Source organism: Syngnathoides biaculeatus, chromosome 9, assembly GCF_019802595.1.
Source record: "Syngnathoides biaculeatus isolate LvHL_M chromosome 9, ASM1980259v1, whole genome shotgun sequence".
Lineage (NCBI taxonomy): Eukaryota > Metazoa > Chordata > Actinopteri > Syngnathiformes > Syngnathidae > Syngnathoides > Syngnathoides biaculeatus.
Genome location: NC_084648.1, coordinates 14,143,506 through 14,164,441, shown reverse-complemented (window position 1 = coordinate 14,164,441; position 20,936 = coordinate 14,143,506). Strand labels below are relative to the sequence as shown.

At 47.1% G+C, this 20,936-nt stretch overlaps 1 protein-coding gene across 1 annotated transcript in view; it reads right to left on the bottom strand.

Moving 5' to 3' along the window:
• Positions 1 to 555: 555 nt before the first annotated feature.
• mxd4 (MAX dimerization protein 4) overlaps positions 556 to 20,936 on the bottom strand; it is a 33,531-nt gene continuing 13,150 nt past the window's right edge. The window contains exons 4-6 of the mRNA XM_061830822.1: positions 6,803 to 6,917; positions 5,783 to 5,945; positions 556 to 3,148 (exon numbers count right to left, since the gene is read on the bottom strand). Coding sequence (XP_061686806.1) covers positions 2,946 to 3,148; positions 5,783 to 5,945; positions 6,803 to 6,917 — 481 coding nt within the window. The 3' untranslated portion in view covers positions 556 to 2,945. The remainder of the gene's footprint in view (positions 3,149 to 5,782; positions 5,946 to 6,802; positions 6,918 to 20,936) is intronic.

Sequence of the window (20,936 nt, the reverse complement as noted above, 5' to 3'; positions counted from 1 at the left end):
TGAGTGACGCAAAAATAAAAAGTTTAAAAAAAAATTCATGGAAACAAAAGCAAATTTTGGGACAATTTTGGGGCCAGTTATGAACTAAAAACCACTTGGACAGCATTACTTTCTCTGTAAAGGCTTTTCTATTGTATTTGTGTATACAGCCATATAGTTTTGCATATTATATATACAAAAATGTATATACTGGATGTATGCACAAATAAATATTCATCTATATCATCTATATATACTCACTTTTTTTGTCTTTTTAAAAGAGACGTAGGAAAATAAAATACAAACTATAAGGCGAGAAATAGACTGGCGAATATAGCAATTTTTTTTGTGTGTGTGGGTTAGAGATATTTTTAGCCTTTCATATTTACATTTTTTTATTTTTTTTTTATACAAGGCCTAACATGACGCACCAGTTTTCGCAAAAATGTTGCTTGAAGTGGCCGACAGAAGCGCCCCCGCCACCATCTATAGTCGTTTGGAATCTTCCAGAAAGGTTTGGGGGGAAAATTATTTTTCATTTTCTTCTTACAAAATAGGAATGATTGTTGAACAGTGTAAAAAAAAAAAAAACAACAATAATAATATAAATAAAAATCTCAACGGTGACAGAGCTGCTGATTCTGACAGTTGGTAAGAAGATTAGGCGTATTTGAATTTTTGTTTGCGGTCCAACCGGAACCATTGGAAAGAGTCGGTCGGAGGAAGCGCCCCCCCCCCCCCCCCTCTCCCCCAAATGCTCTGCTACATCGCTTCGCTACTGAGACGATAGAGTTGCCAAAAATAAAAAAAAAATCCCATAGTAGTCCATCCACAGCTTAAGGTCTTATAGTGTAGTGGTCAGTAGTGTGGAGGAGTGGTGAGGCGACCCAACCCAAAAAAAATTACAAATAAAAATTGGAACGATACACCGTCGAGTCGCTAGTGTTCTCCGCGGCAGCTCTGCGACTCCGCACCGGCTTGTTTTTGTAGGCCCGTCGCTGCTTGATTCGGAGACGGCGAGCCCGACGCGACGCAGCTCACTTTAGCGCCCACAGGCGGGCCCAATGGGGCCGTTTCCCAAATATGGTTCGCCTCACAATCATTTCGGCAAATCGTTTTTCAGGTTACTGTCAGAACAGCATTAAAAATGAACAAAAACGGAAAATAACAGCATGGGTCATAGTAATCGCCCAAGGTTCGATCGAGGCGACTGGATTGGTGTTTCTTGACTTTCTAAAATGTTCCAAAAGTACTTTTATGCTATTCGGGTCATGATTTGTGTACGACAGCTGTGTTCAGGATAGTGGCAGAATATTAAAATCGGTCCGATCCACGTGACACAGACGCAAAGCACTCGCATTCTTGAAAGAAAAGTTACAGCTATTTTTTTTTCTTCCTTCAGCTTCCCTGAAGGAGTTACACATTAGATCCTTTTTCTCATTTAATATGAAGTAGAATGTTTGAAATGTGCAGAGTCCCCGGAACATTTTAGCGTATGGGAATAGAACTTATTACAATAATTCCCGGCCTACAGAGCCCACCTAGTGATAAACCTCGGTACACAGAAAGAGTTTAACGCTAGCATGGCCACGCTCGCGCAGCGGTGCTAATGCTAACGCGGCGGTGGTAACGCTAACACGGCGGTGCTAACGCTAGCGCGGTGGTGCTAATGCTAACGTGGGGACGCTAACATTAACTAGAGTGGCGGCTGTGAAAAAAAGTCACGGCTTGTAGGCTGGGAATTACAGTACCAATTCACAAACATGAAATCAAGTAGTTTACGCAGAGGCGTACGAAAACGCACTCACGTCAATTTGCGTCGCACTTCCTGTACATTATTTGAATCTTTTATATGTTCAGCCTGGAAGTGCTTTTCATTCAAGTGTTTTCAATAATTCTGACATTACAGATAGACTAAATAGTACTACTGACAAATTCGGGCCTCCTTGATAACAGAAGTCCGTTGTGAACCGACGAAGCCGCGCTAGCTCCGAAAAAAGCGTGCGATCATCCAGAATCGGACAAATGAGGACAGCGCGGAATTGGACAGCCAAGAAGGGTTTTACTGTAATTACGTCTTTACTACTTTTTGCTACTGCAAAGGTTGGTGCCAGGCTGGATTCCGTTGCGACTTTGGGTTACGTCGCTGTCGGAAGAACGGAACTCCGCTGTGAACCGGGGACCCGCCCTACAGTACAAGGATTTAAGCTTGTATTACTTTTTCCTTTCGTCAAACTGCTGCGATTATTCTGAACACAACTGGCGCTTCGGCTCTGACTAAGCGCTGGTTAAATACAAGTACAATTTCCAAGACATTTGACGGGGGCTTGTCGTGATATTGGAGAAGCAGGCTAAGTGGTTGCCCGTCACCTCTCCGGTGCTCAGCGAAAGCGTTTCCTGAACGCGGCGCCGGCTTGCTCTTCCCTCCCGCTGCCGATTTTTTGCTCGCCCGGCGGGCTCACGAGGTCCTAAAGTTGCGCACGGGGCCGCGGAAACTGACGCAGGTGATTTGCATACTTTAAGGCCTTTGTCTTTGTGTCCATCGCCACGCGGCGATGACACACGGAGGTTTTTTTTTTTGTTTTTTTTTTGCCGTCTGACTCACGAACACGCAGACGTACGCGCAGATTCCCAAATCCTGATGTACAAGTTAAAGCTATCCATCTCACCACAAAAGTCCCCCGCTGCTGTCTGCGAGCCCGCAGCTAACATGGCAAAGACGCCGCTCGCTTGCTGGGTCGCTGTTGGTTAGTTGCTTGGTGGGTTGTTGTTGTTGTTGTTGTTGTTGTTTTAATTGGCCGGTTGGGACAGGATAGAACAGGTTGAGGTGGGGCCAGCTAGGGAAGGCTTGAGTGGTATTCGTCTGGTGGCGCCCTTTGTGGGCTGATCTGATGTGGCTCGCGGGGGTGCGCACAGCCACGATGGCGGCGGCGTTGTAGAAACTGGATCGTCGGGCCACGGGAAGTCTAACAGTGGTGTGGCTGCAGTCTGTGGGAATGTGGGGCCGTGTAGCTGGTGTCGCTGGAGCTGCTCTGGAGGCCGTAGTGGTCCTCCTCCTCCTCTTCCTCCTCCTCCTCTTCATCCTCCACCTCCTCTCCCTCGGGGTCACTGATGCTCCCCACGCTGTCCACCTCCACAGGGGTGAACTCCATACCCTCGATGTCGACCTCTGGGCGCGCACACAAAAAATGAGAATAAAGCATTGAATTCCATCCCGACCGTGAAATGATTTATAGGAGGACTTGCGGATTAAACCAAAATATTGTAAATTAATGTCCTGCATGCCCAAACACTGTTTTCATTGTGCTGTAAAACATTCGTAAGTGCCTATATTAAAAGTTTAAACCATTAAAATGATCGTAATTCACTCATTTTACAATGTTACATTTCAAAATGAATATCCATCCATCCATTTTCTTGGCCAATTATCCTCACAAGGGTCATGGGGAGTGCCGGAGCGTATCCCAGTTGTCAACGGCCAGGAGGCGGGGTACACCCTGAACTGGTCGCCAGCCAATCGCAGGCCACATGGAGACAAACAGCCGCACTCACAATCACACCATGGGGCAATTTAGAGTGTCCAATTAATGTTTTGTGGGAGGAAACCGGAGTCCTTGGAGGAAACCCACGCAGGCACAGGGAAGAACATGCAAACTTCACACAGGCGGAGCCGGGATTGAACCAGCGACCTCAAAATTGTGAGGCCATCGCTTTCCCAGCTGATCCACCGTGCCGTCTTCTTTGATTTTTATTTTAAAAAAAAAATCATGTAGCAAAAACTCTCTGTATACTCTTCCACTAACAACCCAGGCTAAACTAAAATTCCTACCCAACTTACAAAGATCCCCTAGTCAAGCTCGAGCGTTCACGTCCACAGTATTTCTTTGACACCAATGACCACTTTCTTATTAGCCAGGGCTTTGGCGCCATCTTGTGGCATTTTAGGACATGAAAGAAAGAGCATAAAAAGACCCAAGTGGGGGACTTTTTCAGGGAAGAGTTAAGGTAAGTTCCACGTGGTGGATTTGTGAAGCAAAACCGGGACTCGGTTCACTGTATACTGAATTTCCTCTAATAATGCCCCGATGAATAACCAGACGCTTCGCCCACGTGAATTGCATTTGAGCCACACCTCAAACAGATGTCGCCTCTTTCTGCCTGGGGGCAAAAACAAAGTGTTGGTTCCTCCATAATAGAACCGGAGTGAGTGCGTCATGGCACATTTTAGCACTGAAACTACGACTCGAATAGATCGAATATGATCACAAACAAAGGTTGACGCAAAATCTCGACCTTAAAGCTTCACAGACATCTTTTTTGTTGTTGTTGCCAGAATTGTCGTACATGACAGCACGTGGACCAGCGTAAATACGAAATAACAAAAACATTGTTAGCCTACCAATACTAGATGGAACTTATTGGCGTGCCCCAGCAAGTGCTCAAGGGTAGACAAAGGTGCCGGTGCACTTTCAATCATTTAAAAAAATGTAAATCAACAAAAAGAGATGTTTCATAAACACAATAATTTTACACCAGCTTCTATGGCCCACAACAAACACTCAACAGGTAAGACCGGCTAACAGTTATCCAGCCGCTAACCTCGGCTAATAACAGCCAACAACACCCATTTGGCCTTATTAAGCACATAGAACATGAGGATGGCGACATCAAATGGACCAATAAAATAATAGCTGCATCTGATTCGCACTTTCTTATTGGAACGTGGGTTGCATAATTGTTAAATAACGCGGACTCGTTTTTTACAGATTACCGTCATTTCCGGCCTACAAGCCGCGACTTTTCTCCACACCCTTTCAAACCTGCAGTTTATGCTAATTTGTGCATTTTTTTCTAACGGCCGCAAGGGGGCACTTGAGCGGAAAAGGTAAGAATGAGACTGGTGGAATGTATGTGCTAAGGATGTGACTTTTACCGGCCAGGTTAGCGCTGTGCTAGCGTTAGCGCTTTGCTACCGTGTTGCTGCTGTGTTACTGGCGTGTCTCAGTGATATTTATCGGTAAGTTTTATTTTAACTGGCCGTGTTAGCGTTAGCGCTAGTGCTAACGCTAGCATTAAACTCTTTCTGTGTACCGTCTTTCTTTGTAAATACCTAGTGTTTGAATATGGGTCAATGTGGGGACTTGCGGCTTTTACACAGTTGCGGCGTATGTATGTACCAAATGGTATCTCCTTTACAAATGTACTCGATGAGGCTTATAACCAGGTGCGCTCTGTCGGCCCGGAATTACGGTACTCCAAATAAGAGCCTCATCACTTTCTTTCGTGTTATTTTTTGTTAAATTCTCCACATGAAGCATGTAATTTAGCATCAGACTGCTAGTACCGATACAATTATGCAAAAAAAATGGTCCAAATTCTGCCAAGGTGAGGTTGGCTTCTCCTTCCAGCGAGTATCTTGAGCCAGAAAGACATCTGTTCAATCTATTTTACTGTCTACTGTGACGTGATAAACTTCTGACATCACCTGAGGGCAAGGTCGAGGCTAATAACGAAGTGGCTTTCCACTTAGGTTGTTGTGAGCCCCACAGGTCGGAGACCAGCCAGAGGAACGCAACTACGGCACTGGAACAAACAGATACGGCGTCAACGTGTGTTTCAGGCACCTCCAGCTCACGACTTGAGTCAAAGCACGTATGAAGGTCAGGCCCAGACCACCGTCGGGCTGGATTTACAACCGACACTGCTATTTGGTATTCAGGAATACATATATTCTCTATATCCAGTTGCTGTTGTCATTTCACTGCCAGTCAGCGGTCCCAACAGTCAGATATCCCCAGCGTACCTTGCTCCGAGTCGGAGGAGATGGTGGAGCCCATGCTGTCCGTGCGGATGCGTTCCACGGATCCGGACACAGAGAGCTGCTCCAGGCGACGTTTGAGGTAGCGGTGCTCTCTCTGCAGCTGCTCCTTCATGTTTAAAGCCTTCCTGTCCTGCTCTTCCAGCTTCTGCAAACAGACACGGACAAAAGCCCGCAAAACACGTTGGGTGACGCGAGTTTGCAGGAGAAATGTTTGCAAAATTTCCCGAAGATCGAGACTCATTTCAAGCCGGCGGCGTTCAAGGTCAGATACCGACGGCGCGGTGGTTACTAGTTCCGTACAAAAAGCCTGTCGCCGCTCGATTTGTCACACTCGGCCCATAAGATGATGAAGTTTAAGATCGTGACAGACAACGGGAGAAATATTCTTGCATATTTAGCAATAACGGCTGTAAAGAGAGCTGACCAAAAATGAAACCTTTTTCACGTCAACTAGCCCGAGTTACAAAAGAATGTATTTAACAAGCGCGTTTCAACACTGAAGAAGGAAGTGGCCAAATGACCGAGCATAAAAAAATTAATTTGCTGTGCTTTGCCTTAGCGTGGGACTGGATCGTGTGGGTTATTTGAGGTTGTTTTTTTTTTTTTTGTGGTGGTGGTGAAGTAAAAAGCATTTTCCCACTTAAATGCTCTTTCGAGGTGAGACAACAGTACGACAGTGATCTGGCAACGATGTTTACACATAGACGGCATGCACAATAAAGAGGAAACGAAGGGTTAAAACTGGATTTTCCCCAACCACACGGCACTGCTGCTTCTGCTGCGGGTAAACATAACAAACGTTTCCTCTTCGTCTTTGCTTTTAAGCGGACATCTGAAGGTTTTAGGGTATTTGGAACGGCTCTGATTGAAGTCCTGCTACCTTGCCTAAAGTTCCAGCTGAACAAAATAACGTGCTCAAAGGCAACATGCTTCATTATGGGCGTGGTGTTCTTTTGTAAATATCGTATTGTCGTGTGTAGTTTGTTCAGGGTCCTTCTGTACCTTGATGTGCATCTTGGCCCTTTTCAGCAAGCTCAGTGTGGTGTGTCTGGTACTGTCTGGACCCAAAGGCACCAGCTTCTTCAGCTGCTCCAAGTACAGCCGGAGTTTGGCGCGTCTGCAATCACACAAGCGGAGGGCGAGTGAGTAACAACCGAAGAGCAGTGAAAAGTGAGACGCTGTGACCTTGAAGGGCCTTTACAAATGATTCCGTTCCAAGACTCCCTGTCCTTGTCTCTGGGAGGAAAAAAAAAAAAATAAAACATCCACGGAGCAAGCCAGACTCGCCACTACACGATCAGGAATGATCCCCTGCGGATTTGCATGCTCGTCCTGAAAAGACGTACTGTACATACTATCACACTTCTCAACCTGTTCAAGGGTGCATTACGGCTGTACCAGACTTTCGCTGGATAAAATCAGTTGATGAGTTTCTGAACCTGATCCATTGATCCCTTGATTCATTTTTATTCCTACATCGATCTAAATGTGTCCCAAAAAACTATGGTGCAGCACTCCCTTCTCATAAAGGTCGGCAGCAGTTTCAAGGAAGTAACGGATGAAGATTTGGTGCAAGCTATCCCTCCATCCATCCATTATCTACTGCTTTTCCAGGTCAGGTCGCGGGGGAAGTAGCTTCAGCAGGGATACTCAGACTTCCCTTTCCCCCAGCCACTTCTTGCAGCTCTTCCGGAGAGATCCCGAGGTGTTCCCGAGGCACCCGAGAGACATAGTCTCTCCTGCGTGTCCTGGGTCGTCTTCCGGGTCTCTTTCCGGTGGGACGAACCTGGAACACCTCACCAGGGAGGCGTCCAGGAGGCATCCGAATCAGATGCCCCAGCCACCTCATCTGGCTCCTCTCGATGCGGAGGAGTAGTAGTAGTACTTTAACTTCACCACTAGGTTGTTCACATTTGTCAAGACAGATGACTGGGCGTGATGGCCCGCTTTCTCACCATAACCGTACCCTATCAGAGATCGTCTGAAAGGCGCAGTTCATTTGATTTTTAACTGTACCTGGATTCAATTACTGGCTTCATACTTGAGGCGTGCAAGGGAAAGCACCCAAAGGATTCAGGGTTCCTTGTTGAACAGGAATAGGCTCCACTGGCCGCTCGGTAGTAGTTTACCGGAGAGTCTGCATGCAGGAATGAGTAGAAAAGAATACAGTCTCCAGTAATGGCCGACATTAGAATTTCCAATTCTTATTGGCTGAACTTGAGAGACAACGTGCGGCCTAAGAAAACCTTGAATTTCAGTCAAGACCCCCTTGCCAAGCAAATATCCCTGAAGCCACAATTAAACATTTCTGCAGAGACACATTTGCAGGTTTAATTCCGTGATCGTGATGAATAAAAAGCATCCCCGCATCGGCAAAGTTTGCTTTGTTTGGATATTCTAATGATGACCTCCGAGTCTGTCCTCAGTCCATTCAAATTTGTTCATGAGGACCTTTCAAATCCTCCATTAGTCAAGCTCGCCCATGAACAATCTCTTTGTTCTGACCTAACCCACCACCCCCACCCCCAGTCCCTCGTTCCTTTGGCTAACTTCATCCGAACGCTAAACAAATTCCAACAATGGAAGGTCTCCACCGGCCGTTGCCGAAACTACAAAAAAAAAAAAAAACTAACTAATCGGGGAGACGAAGCTCTGGAAGAAGGGGCTGCGTATGGAGGAGCGCTCGATCTCGAAAACAAGCACAGTCTTTTCCCTGTTTCGTCTTCAGGAAGGGCGTTGCCAGTGTGTTGCACACAAGCAAGACCTTCTCAGAAGCCCAGTGTGTTTCGCTTTGAGGTCAGTCAGAGACCACCAGCGAATCTCAGGATACCTAATAATCACATCTTTGATCCAATCCAGGTAAATATGGCATGACGGTGGCAATAAAATTATGAAATGAAAACTTGTTGAAAGTCCTTTAAACGGTCTTTCCTTCTCCGCAGGTGCCTTTGGCATGCTCAAGAAAGGGCGTGTGAAAGTTCTCTACTTCTTTTATTTCCTGTCCTCCCAAGGGGCAGTCGCAATCCCCCTTCAGCCGCAGACCCCCTCCGCCCCCTTTAGTCCACTCTGCCAACACCAACACACCCTCGTCCCATCGGAAAACAAGTGTCTTCAGAGGACATGGGCGGGGGCTCCACCTCCAACCTGCCCCAGTCACAGCCACATGAAGCACTTGGACCTCGGCCAGGGGAAGCAGGCAGGAAAGAGCCAGGGGTCTCCAGCGAGGGGGAGGGAGCGGGGGGGGGGGGTTTATTGGTGTTTTTCTGGAAGGGAGCGGGGTCCCAGCGAGTCGATGACTTTCCCTCCGTTTGAAAAAAGGCCTCTTTCAGTGCAGTGTGCTCAGCTGCTCCAGGCAGCGCTCCATACACATCATCCAAAGGGTAACTTGAGCCACTGGGCAAGATTTTTGCACCCCACTTTCCCCGTCTGCCTCGCTTGCAACGAAAAACAAAAACAAGGCGTTGCCTCGTACGTGCTACTCGCTTCCACCCCGACCCCCAAGAAAATTGGGGACATTTTTTGACGACCTACTCACTGAAACACTAAATCTGCGTGCCACGGTGAACGCATAATTTAGCATGGCATGTAAAAGTAAGAAAAGTGTACAGATGCACTCTTGATTTCAATTTTAACCACAGATGGGCTGCTAAATTTCCCTTGATCCACTAGGGGATGAAGATGTTTTTAATACGCTCGGAGGCTCTCGATCTTCTGTTGTCCTGAACACTTGTTTTCATGCCAGCGTCACACGCTGAGCAGAATTGTACTGAGTTTGTGCTGTTTGTGTGATTATTTTAGACAGACAAATACAAATTAGTTTATATTGAATCAATAGCGGACCAAACTCCGACAGCGGTCGTACAGGGACCGGACAGCTCGTATCAGGGGATTCAGTACCCCATACTCCCGAAGAACCCCCCCCCCCACAGGACTCCCCAAGGGACACGGTCGAATGTCTTCTCCAAGTCCACAAAACACATGTTGGGCGAACTCCCATGCACCCTCGAGGATCCTGCCGTCCTGTCAGAGTTTCCGGTGAGAGTTGGACCCCGCCAAGGCTGCCCTTTGTCACCGATTTTGTTCATAACTTTTATGGACAGAATTTCTAGCCGCAGCCGAGCCATAGAGGGTGTCTCAGTCGGAAAAGAGTGGCGTGCCCTCTCCAGGTCGGGGATGAGATCCTTCCCCAAGTGGAGGAGTTCAAGTATCTTGCCGTCTTGTTCACGAGTGAGGGAAGAACGACAGACGGATCGGTGCAGCGTCTGAAGGGATGCAGACTTTGTATCGGTCCGTTGTGGTAAAGCGGGCGCGAAGTCGTAAGGCGAAGCTCTCGATTTACCAGTCGATCTACGTTTCTACCCTGACCTATGGGCACGAGCTGTGGGTCGTGACCGAAAGAACAAGATCCGGATACAAGCGGAGGAAAAGAGTTTCCTCCGCAGGGTGTCCGGGCTCTCCCTTGGTGAGAAGTGAGGTGAGAAGCTCAGTCATCAGGGAGGGGCTCAGTGTCGAGCCGCTTCTCCTCTGCATCTGATTTGGATGCCTCCTGGACACCTCCCTAGTGAGGTGTTCCGGGCATGTCCCAGCAGAAAGAGACCCCGAGGACGACCCAGGACACACTGGAGAGACTGTGTCTCTCAGCTGGCTTGGGAACACCTCGGGATCCCTCCGCAAGAGCTAGAAGAAAAGGCTGGGGAAAGGGAAGTCTGGGTATCCCTGCTGAAGCTACTTCCCCCGCGACCCGACCCGGAAAAGCGGTAGAAAATGGATGGATGAATCAATAACATCTCTGCTGGCAAGTAGTACATTAAATTTAGCTCCAGTTGATTCAAACCCAGATTGATAAGCAATCAATTCAATAAAATTCAAATTGAGTAGTACGTATTGCTCCAATGTAAATTCCGAGCATAACGTAATTGTCTGCAATATTTGGTACGCAAGCCTCCCGACACTTTACTTTTTTTATTCTTTTCACTCAGTCTGCATATTTACCAAAGTCAAACAATATGAAAGCTTCTTCAAGACAATGAGGGGGAAGAAAAAAAACCCAAAGTGGAATAATAGACCGTGTTTACTTCGAAACGTCTCGTGAGAGCAGTGAAAAGACCGTTTGACAAGACAAACCAGACGAGCACATTTGCTCGAGAACGTGTTTATCCTCGGGAAAGAGTCGCCGAATAATAGCCCCACTATGGGCGGCCGTGGTTCAGCCTGAAAGGACTTTGGCTCGGACGCTGGAAGAATGTCGCTGTGGATAATTGCACAAATGGCTGGCGACTTTATTACGCTCGAGATGTCCTTGTGGCGCATCCCTCCACGATAGAAGTCCGCGTCGTTGCCGGTCCAGTACGTGTGAGTTGCTCTCTCCTACGTGATTGCAGAAGGAGTAAACGTCGAAGTGCGCCCCGAGGGGGAGATCCTCTTCGAAACAATCTCGGGCCCGTTCCTGTTCTGCAGCTTGAAATAATATCCCACGATCCTCATCAGCAGATCTGGCGAAGTCGTCATGATATTATGATTTCTCCCATTAAAAAAAAAAAAAAAAAGGGCGTGGGGTGAGGGGGACTGCCAAATCTACCAAGAACAACAGAAGGAATGCTAATTTTTAATGAAAAATGAACTTGAACTGGGGTTGAACTATTTTGGGTAAAGGTTTAGGGTTTTGCACTTAAAGTTGACTTCGACTAAGGGTTGGGGTTCCCCCCACCGGAAAACAAACGTACTTCCAGTTACACTGGAGTCCAGCAACTGGGCTCATGGGGTACATTAGCTTGTACCTTAAGGTTCCAAGTAAATCCTCCTCAAAGATTTTGTACCATACATCCAAAAAAATAGCTCTGAGCCTCACATTGGACTCTTGTTTGGATGCTGACACTCTGGATCCTGACTTTCAACAAGTCTGGGCAGGACCCCCGTCTAGCACTGCCTGTTTTGTTTTTCCGTGTTATTGTGACTGTGTTAGGGAAAAGCTCGCAACGCGTCTGATGCGTATCTCTCAGATAAGACCTGGTCAAAGCTGGCCTGAAACACGTGCTCACCCGCCGAGGAGAGACGCTCGCTAGTTTTCCTCCGGAGCGCTCAGTTCATTCGAGGGGGGGTTGGTGACTCGACCTTCCCTTCCCGTCCCTTCCACCCTGCCTCTCTCACTTTTGTTATTCTCAAGTCAAGCCCTGGTCACGCCATGTTTATCAGATGGCCCCAAAACAGCCGCGAACAGCATGGCACCGCAATGTTGCATACGTGAAGGGGGAGCAGACAGATTGCACCGTCTGGACTCGGCGGTTCTGAATCATTTCCACTTTGTCTGGCTTGAGAAGTGGATGTCCTTTGACTTTGTGGTCATAAATACTGCGCTGTCACAATCAAAAGGATTATTTGCAAGAGCCTAAGGAAAATAAACGGAACTGTTCGTTTTAGTCATTTGTTAACGCGACGGAACCGCTTGAAAATGTCACTGAGCCTGAAAGTTTGTGAAAATGAGAGCGTTACAGTCTCTGCTTAATTGCCTGGCATTCAAGCATTTCCAGTTGGTTTTGCAAGTCTTATTCAAAAAAGAATTACTAAAAACTAGTAATTGAAACATCCCCCCCCCAACCACCTCATCCTCAGGGTAATACAAAACATTTTCAAAAATTATCTTTGACAACAAATGCATCTTTGCTCCAACCGCAAAAGAAAAATCAAGACACTTCTGGCTCAACTCTGCAGTTGAATTTGACGTGGAGGCAACCACCTGACTGTTGTCACGTGCATTGCACCACGGGATGACTTGTGTCTGATCTGTGGCCTTCCCAATCCCCTCCCCCAGCCCCCTCCCCTCCATGAGAAGCTGAGTGCCAAAACAAAGCCAAAGCAGGGAGCGGAAAAGGAACTTCAAAAAAAAAAAAAACTGCTGAAACTGGAGCAAGCTATTTAAACTGCTGACTTGCGCTCCAAGGTTACGCGGGTACGGATCGGTCGGTTCTCACCGATTCGCTCGCAGGTTCGGGGCTTTGGTCGCGGAACAACAATGACTATATTAAGTCAACAGCGACGGCCGCGTTCGTGCGAGCTGTGCCAGACGTGAACATGACCGGTTTGACGCCGTCCCGGAGACAACAACCCCGCACAAAAGGGTGCAAGGTTGTCAGAAGGCCAGCCAGTGCAAACAACAGACCCTCAACCCTCGCTCGCTCGCCGGCCGCGCTGCTTAATGAGGCCGCTGCGGCCAAGCAAATTCCTCAGCCCGTACGCGCAGGCAATACGAGTGGCTTGTCGGGCACACGGCCAATCCTGCTAGATGAAGGTCAGCAGTCGTCGGGACCCCCATTCCAGTGTTTCCTCGCATCGCTTGTGGCTGTGAAGGAAAGAAAATGCGAGGCCACTGGGGATCGATCCCACAAAGTAACATTTTAAAATGAGTCTTTCTTGGCAGCTGTCATACCACGAGATGACAATTTGTTACAGTTTGAAAGCATGATCCAATAATGGTAGCGCAAACTACAAAAACCCTGTAACCCCATACGAGTGTGAGACAGTGTAACTAAAAGATAAAGTTAATGACTGAATGTCTTTAAGTAAAGACGTTGTATTAGACAACGTGTGACAGCTCCGGAACCGGCCAATCAGCAAAATGCAATGTGTGTAGCTCCACCCCTTTGATTAGGCACCACTGAAGTTGGTGTCAAAAACCACTATGCCAAAAAAAAAACAATGGATGGACTAAGCCAAATCGCTCCACTTGGTTGAATCTTGGTAGAAGAAGGTGGATCTACAACTTCCTGTCAGGCAGGACACAACAGGTGAAGCTGCACCATCAGCACCGGAGCACCCCAAGGTTGTGTCTTCTCACCTCTACTCTTCTCCCTGTACACTAACAAATGCACCGCATGGCATCCGACTGGCAAAGTCCCGAAGTCTGCAGATGACACCGCAGTCATCGGCCTCGTCAAAGACGGTGACGAGTCTGCATAGCGACAGGAAGTGGCGAGACTGGAGCTTTGGTGTGGTCCACACAACCTGGCGTTGAAGACTAAAGACTGTCGAGATGATTTTGGACTTCAGGAGGCATCCTTCACCACAGCTGACGCTGTCCAACTGTTTTGTGGCAACTGTCGAGACCTTCAAGTTCTTGGGAATTACAGTCTCAAAGGACCTGAGGTGGGAGACGAACATCAACTCCATCCTCAAAAAAGCGCCCAGCAAAGGAAGTGCTTCTTGCGGCTTCTGAGGAAGCACGGTCTGTCACGCGAGCTTCTACACAGCAATCATCCAATCAGTGCTGTGTACCTCCATCACGGTCTTTTTTGGGGCCTCCACAAAAAAGGACAAACTCCGACTGCAACGGACAATCAAAACGGCTGAACGGATTATTCGCACCACTCTACCCACTATTGAGGACATCCACGCAACTAGGTCCAGTGCAGGCGGGATTCTTTTGGATTCTCCACCTTGTTAATATACTTATTTGTATAGATTTTACACTTTGCACGTTTTATAAGGAATAGTCCCTATAAACAGAAATGTTTATATTCTTGTTGCTATATTTTTCCACCGACTGCCAGAGAAAAATTCCTTGAATGTTTTTACACACTTGGCCATTAAATCTGACTCTGATTCTGATCTTTTCAGAGTTTCTACATATCAATGGGAGTGAAAACACCTCGAATATTACGCTGGGCTCTATTGGTTTGGAGTGAGGAATAAAAAAAAAATTATGTAAAAATGATAACAATAACAATGATACGGGGTGTCATTGGTTGACAAGAGTTTGGTTTCTCAAGCAACAAGTGAACCGAATGTGTACGTGAGTCTGAACGGGGCATAATCACAAACGCATCATGTCATTATCCAAGCCGCTTATCCTCACAAGCGTTGCAGGAAACCTGGAGCCTATCCCGGGCGAAAGGCAGACTACACCCTGAACCGGTCGCCGGTCAGTCGCAGGGCAGATATCGACACCATCACGGGGCGGCAATCGATCCCACGCTGCCCGCACCAAAACTATCAGTGACTCCCATAATCACACACATCTGCTCACCAATTTGTAAAGTCAGAAATTCAAAAAATACTTAAGATGACAAAAAATTCTACAACATAGAAATAAACCAGCAAAAGATAAACGGTAAGTCGGGATGGCTACTTGTCCCGTGTAACGGTACATTCTTACACGAGTCCAGAGTCTTAACAGACCTGGGTCACCTTTTGATACTGCACTTCATAGATCGGCAAACTGATTTACCAAAATGTGCTGATGTTTTACTAAAACTGACCCATGGGATCAGAAGATCATGTTATTTGTCCTATAGTGGTAGAAAATGTTGTTTTTGGCTTCGCTCCCCCCGCCGCACTCGGTATCTGGTGGCCTGTTTGGCAGAGAAAGGGAGGCCCCCTCGCGTGATCGTGCAACACCGCAAAGCATCTGGCGCAATTTGGGGTTGCCACCGCGGTGGTTCCACATCTGGCTGGCAGGTTCCTGGGTGGAGGAGGGCTCTGGGCGGTGAAGCGGCCTACCCAGGGGCCCAAACAGCCGTTCCCACACACATACAGTGGGTCTTTCGTCAGGTCCTCGTCAGTCTCCCTGTCACCCCGCGGGCCCTGCCCTCACCGTGTTTACATTTAGCTCGCATCTCACGCGCTGTCTGCGAAAAAACAAGCGCGGACGTGAAAGCGGCCACGTCTCCCACGTGCGCACGACGGGCCTCTCTCACCCCGATCTGAAATGTCAGTCACACGGGGACGAGACGTGTTTGTTTTCTGTCATCCGCATCCGCGTCTGCCCCACCTCCGAGACTAGCAACAACTGCGAGACGAGACGGACGTACTGTATTTAGGCGTCCTCCATAAACACAATCTCCTGACGGCGGCAACATGACGCTGGCGCTCGCGTGACTTTGCGCTGACACGCGAGCGGCGTCACTTCGCTCGGCGCTCGAAACTTGCCGATTACGGGACAACAAAGCGAAGCGTTTTTCTGTTTTCTGTTTTTCTGCGAGCTTGGGAGCCATGTGAGCGCGAGTCAATTGACTTTTTCTCTTACGTTCGATCCGTGTGCGTGAGCACGGATCATTACAAAAATCCCTTCGCCAACACTGGCTGCTTACACTGGTCTTAACGGGAACACAGACGTCAAATAGAAGCTAAAGAGCAGCGCGTGCAAGCGTTAAAAAACTGAAAGAAAGGATTAGGAGGTTCCCTATGTGTCTCAGAATCATGTCAGCACAATGTCAAATAACAGACTTGGACAGTAATTGCCTTCCGCTGCGAGCTCGCAGGAGTAAATGTTGCACATGTCGGGACGGACGAGCAGGGACAAGTTCCGAGAGCTTCATAAACACATTCCCCTGACGTGGGCGAGCTCTGCTTTTCCTACGCGGTCGTGTCAGTGATTAGCACGCAGGGATCCTCTGGCGTGGCGGAGGAGTGGGGCATTGTTTACTGTAAAACAGGATTAGAAACAGCGGGGTGGGCACCAATCAACCCCGGGGGGGGGGGAGAAATAAGTATTTGAACAGCATGCTGTATTGCATGTTCTCTCACTTCGAAATCATGGAGGGGTCTGAATTTTTCACCGTAGGTGCATGTCCACTGTGAGAGAGATTATCTAAAAAGAAAAATCCAGAAATCACAATCTGATTTTTTTTTAACAATTTGTGTGATACAGCTGCAAACAAGTATTTGAACACCTGTCTATCAGGTAGAATTCTGACCCTCAAAGACCTGTTAGTCCACCTTTAAAAGTCCACCTCCACTCTATTATGTATTATCCTGAATCAGATGCATAAAGACACCTGTCCACCCCCATACAATCAGTAAGACTCAAACTTGTAACGTGGCAGAGACCAAAGAGCTGTCCAAAGACACCAGAGACAAAATTGTACTCGACTTTTTGGTCATAATTCCACTAACCATGTTTGGAGGAGGACGAGTGATGCGTTCCATCCCAAGAACACCATCCCTACTGTGAAGCATGGGGGTGGTAGCATCATGCTTTGGGGGTGTTTTTCTGCACATGGGACAGGACGACTGCACTGCATTAAGGAGAGGATGACCGCGGCCATGTATTGTGAGATTTTGGGGAACAACCTCAATCAGAGCATTGAAAATGACAATGACCTGAAGCACACAGCCAGGAAAACCAAGGAGTGGCTCCGTGAAAACCATATCAAGGTTCTGGTATGGCCTAGCCAGTCTCCAAACTTAAACCTAAACGTTTGACCTCTGTAATTGCAAACAAAGGCTACTGTACCTAATATTAACATTGGTTTCTTCAGCTGTTCAAATACTTATTTGCAGCTGTATCACACAAATACATCATTAAAAAAAATTCATACATTGTGACTTCTGGATTTTTCTTTTTACATTAGCTCTCTCGCAGTGGGAGAACTTGCAATATAGCGGGGTGTTCAAATACTTATTTTCTTCACTGTACTCCACAGTGCAACCACTGAAGTAGCATTAGCAACATGATACGATTGCCCCCAAAAATGAAAATGCGTCCAAATTTTCAAATCTTCAATCAGTTTAACCTGAGTACAACGCGCCATGAATTTTGAAAATCAAATTATGGGTCTTTTTTGTGTGACATCACAGAAAGAAAATCTCTTGCAAAAATTAATAAACTACAGTAACGGAGTATAAGTTGATTATTTCTCAAAGTAGCTCCTAAACCTTTTAGTTTTATCTGCTAATCGGGGAACCCCTTTTTCCATTTGTTTCGGTTGTTATGATTTTCCAGCAATGAGCTCGTACAAGCAAAAATTCCGAGAGATCCTCCAAGAAGATGAGTCAAAATGAGCGTGAGGTTATGAAATGCCACCATTTGCCCTCACGTCTCGACTTAAACGGCGCAAATGGAACGCTATTCATGAGCGAGCGGCCCACCCAGTGGAGTAGGTCATGAATCATCAATTGTATTTTCATGAATTTATTTCTTACGGAGGACTCTAGAGGCATTTGAAGCCCTCATTCCATAATTTTGTTTCAATTCCACAAAGATCACGACTTGTCACATTGCTCGTTTATTTGTCGGATTTAACATTTTTAAATGGAAAAAAAAAAAGCTTCAAAAAAACTGTTCAGTTTCAGTGGGTATCAAGTCTGTGTGAGAGCTTTTTGAAATTTTTTTGAAAAATGTAGTCCCCCCCAAAAAATGGAACGCCATTCTTCATATGGACTTCTTGTGAGCATCAGACAATTCCTTCTGGCTATGTTTGTCTTTTCCTGTGGTTTGTGGACCACCATCAAACAAAACATCAGGTCGTCAGGTGAGAGGTCAGAAAATCTCGCAAGACAGCTCTGCATGCCTCATTAATCTCTGTACTATGTATTTGGCTTTTTGGATGTTGAAGTTCAAAACCAGAAACACATTTTGCCATTTTCACTTGTGTACAAAACACGGTAAAAACAAATCAGAGGTGGGAAAAGCGTTCTGGAACAGACTAAGTTCCACCTCAGAGGTTGAAACTTTTTTTCCGAAACGACCGCCAATGTTACGCGGTCACCGGGTATTGTCGGGGAGTTTGGTGACCTCCCGCGTATGAAAACGCTCCTTTCTGCAAAAGGGCGCCGCTGACTTAACGCTGCATTCGCCCATATGTCTCCATACTCTGCTGACCTGAATTTCACGTTCCTCCCCGAGGCAACGCTCAAGAATGCCTCAGCCTCCGCCTGCGTCCGAAGCAGCCAGCTAACTTTCCTCCCCGCTGTTAGCTTCATATGTTCTTTCATTGATTTCTTGGCACTTGAACGCACCCCTTTGCGAAGCTTGCACTTTATAAAACCCCAAACCGCACTTTTACTCTCATCAGGTGCACGGCAGCTGTCTTGTTACCATGACACCTGAGAGACGGCGGGAGCGCATAGCCGAAATATCTGTCGCTGTCCGAGTGAGCAGGAGGACACACGCGTAAGGTAAACACGCCGCAGGCCAGAGATAGCGTCGCAGCTGGGCGTGACCCCATCCATCCGTGGGGCCACTCAGCGCTCGCTGACCCCAAGGGCAAGGAAATTCCACAGGGGACCTCTCGTGTTGACCTCCAGCTGTCGATTTTGTATGATTGTTTGCGCACGTACGCCGTTTTGGCATCCCTCTCTGTACACTTTGTCCATATGCTATGCAGTCCTCCGGGCCCGCAAAACCAGCTGAAAACAGTCTTTAAAAACATTTTTTACAATGAAATTCCCGGCAGCACAGTCCAATGCGGAGCTGTCGAAGGATTAACTTTGCACGTGTGCACGAGCTGACAAAAGAGCTTATAAAAGCCGTAATATTCCAGCCAGTCCCAATGGAGTGCTCTACCATTGCTAAAAGGCTAGCAATAGCCGCTATCTGCTATATCCATTGTTACTTGTATCAAAGATACAACGTTTCTTTTTTCATATATATATATATATGACTATTGGTATTAGCTACCGTTTCACAGTACAGTGAAGAGTCCTCGGGTTAAGACGGTCTCGACCTAAGACGTTTCGACTTTACGACGCCCCTCCCCCGTCTGCCATTTTGTCTGGCTAATGTTTGTGCGTCTGGAGTATCTTCGCATTTTTCGCCCTCCTTTTTAGACATGATCGCCCCAAAAGAAGAAAGCCGTGTCGTTTAGCAATGCTTCTGCGGCCAAAAGAAAGTCCATTACCATAGAAACGAAGCTCAAGATCGTAAAAAGATTGGAGAAAGGAGAGACGCCAACGCCAGCGAGGCTTCAGTCGGTCGACCGTCTTGACAATTATTAAAGACAAAGCCCATATTTCAGCACATGTGATGAAGGGTTCCGTTACGATGTCGGATACATTGTCCATCAAACAAGGTTCTTCGGTACTTCTCGAGATGGAGAGGATTGAGGACCAGGTTCCATCACAGTAGCTAAGCGCAGCCTCCCCTTCTTCTTCTATTTTGATGTAAATTCTGACTTTAACGCTGGAATCCGACTTAAGTCGAAGTTCGAGTTAAGGATGGATCTCAGTCATAGACCAAGGACTCCCTGTACTAATTACAACTCAAACTCACGACTCAAAGCAGCTCTTTGGTCATTCATAAATAAAGTTAATCTCAGCGGAGTTTACATTCTACTAATACCACTTTACAGTACTTGGATGGTCTTGACAGGCGGACTTGTGGTTAGTATGTCTGGCTCAAAACTCTGAGCTTCAGGGTTCGAATCAATGCTCCAGTCTTCTTGTATGGTGCTTGCACATTCTCTTGGGGTACTTCTTCCCACATTCAAGTCTTGAAGTCTTTAAAATTGTCTTCAGGTGTGACTGCGAGGGTGAAGGGGCCCCAAAGCTCAGTGGTTAGAGCATTGGTTCGGTAAACCAAGGGGTTGTGAGTTCGTTTCTCACTGTGGCCTCCACTCCCCAGGAGGGGTTGCGTCGGGAAGGGCGTCCCACGTAAAAACTGTGCCAAACAAATATCAGGTGTATGGTTGTTGGTCCATACGCGCCCTGTGATCGGCCGCAACCGTTCTTGGGTCTAGCCCGCCCGCAGGTCGACTACGACCCGACTGAGTACAAGCTCGGAAAACGGAGCGATGGTTGTGTTATTTCATGAGATGAATCGGAGGTGGGCCAGTCTCCCGCAACAATTTGTATCCGGCCTTAAGCGTCCACCTGTAATCGCCGCACCTTCGTGAAAGTAGAAAAATGTTTGGCGCCTGTCTGAATGCGTTACTATTCAATTTGATGTATTTTAGTCATCTGTGGCAGCACACTTGGATATGAAAATCAATCCAAACACGTCATCTTGGCCCCCGGGAATGCACCCAGCACGTCGGCAATACGTCCCAGAGGCATATTTTTTTTTGTTGTGCAGCTGCATTTCTTTGTTGTGTGTGTGCAGCTGCATGACATTTGACGCAAGATGCTTCCACCGTTGCACCGTTTTTTTATTTGACGTGTCACTCACGATGACTTTGATTGTTGATTAATCTGTGGATCGTACTCTTGATTGTTTTGGCCATCGATCGAGACGGCACGTTGCATATGTTTCCCGTCTCTTTGGGGTTACGTTTTACAATTCGCATGTATGATTTGCCCTTGGGACAAATTTGAATTTAACTCACCAAAAGTAGCGTCTATTTTATTTACGAAGCTGTTTTGTAAAACATCACAAAGCTCCACCAGATTGGGTTTTGCACGTAGCACGTTACCCTGTGCGCGGGTC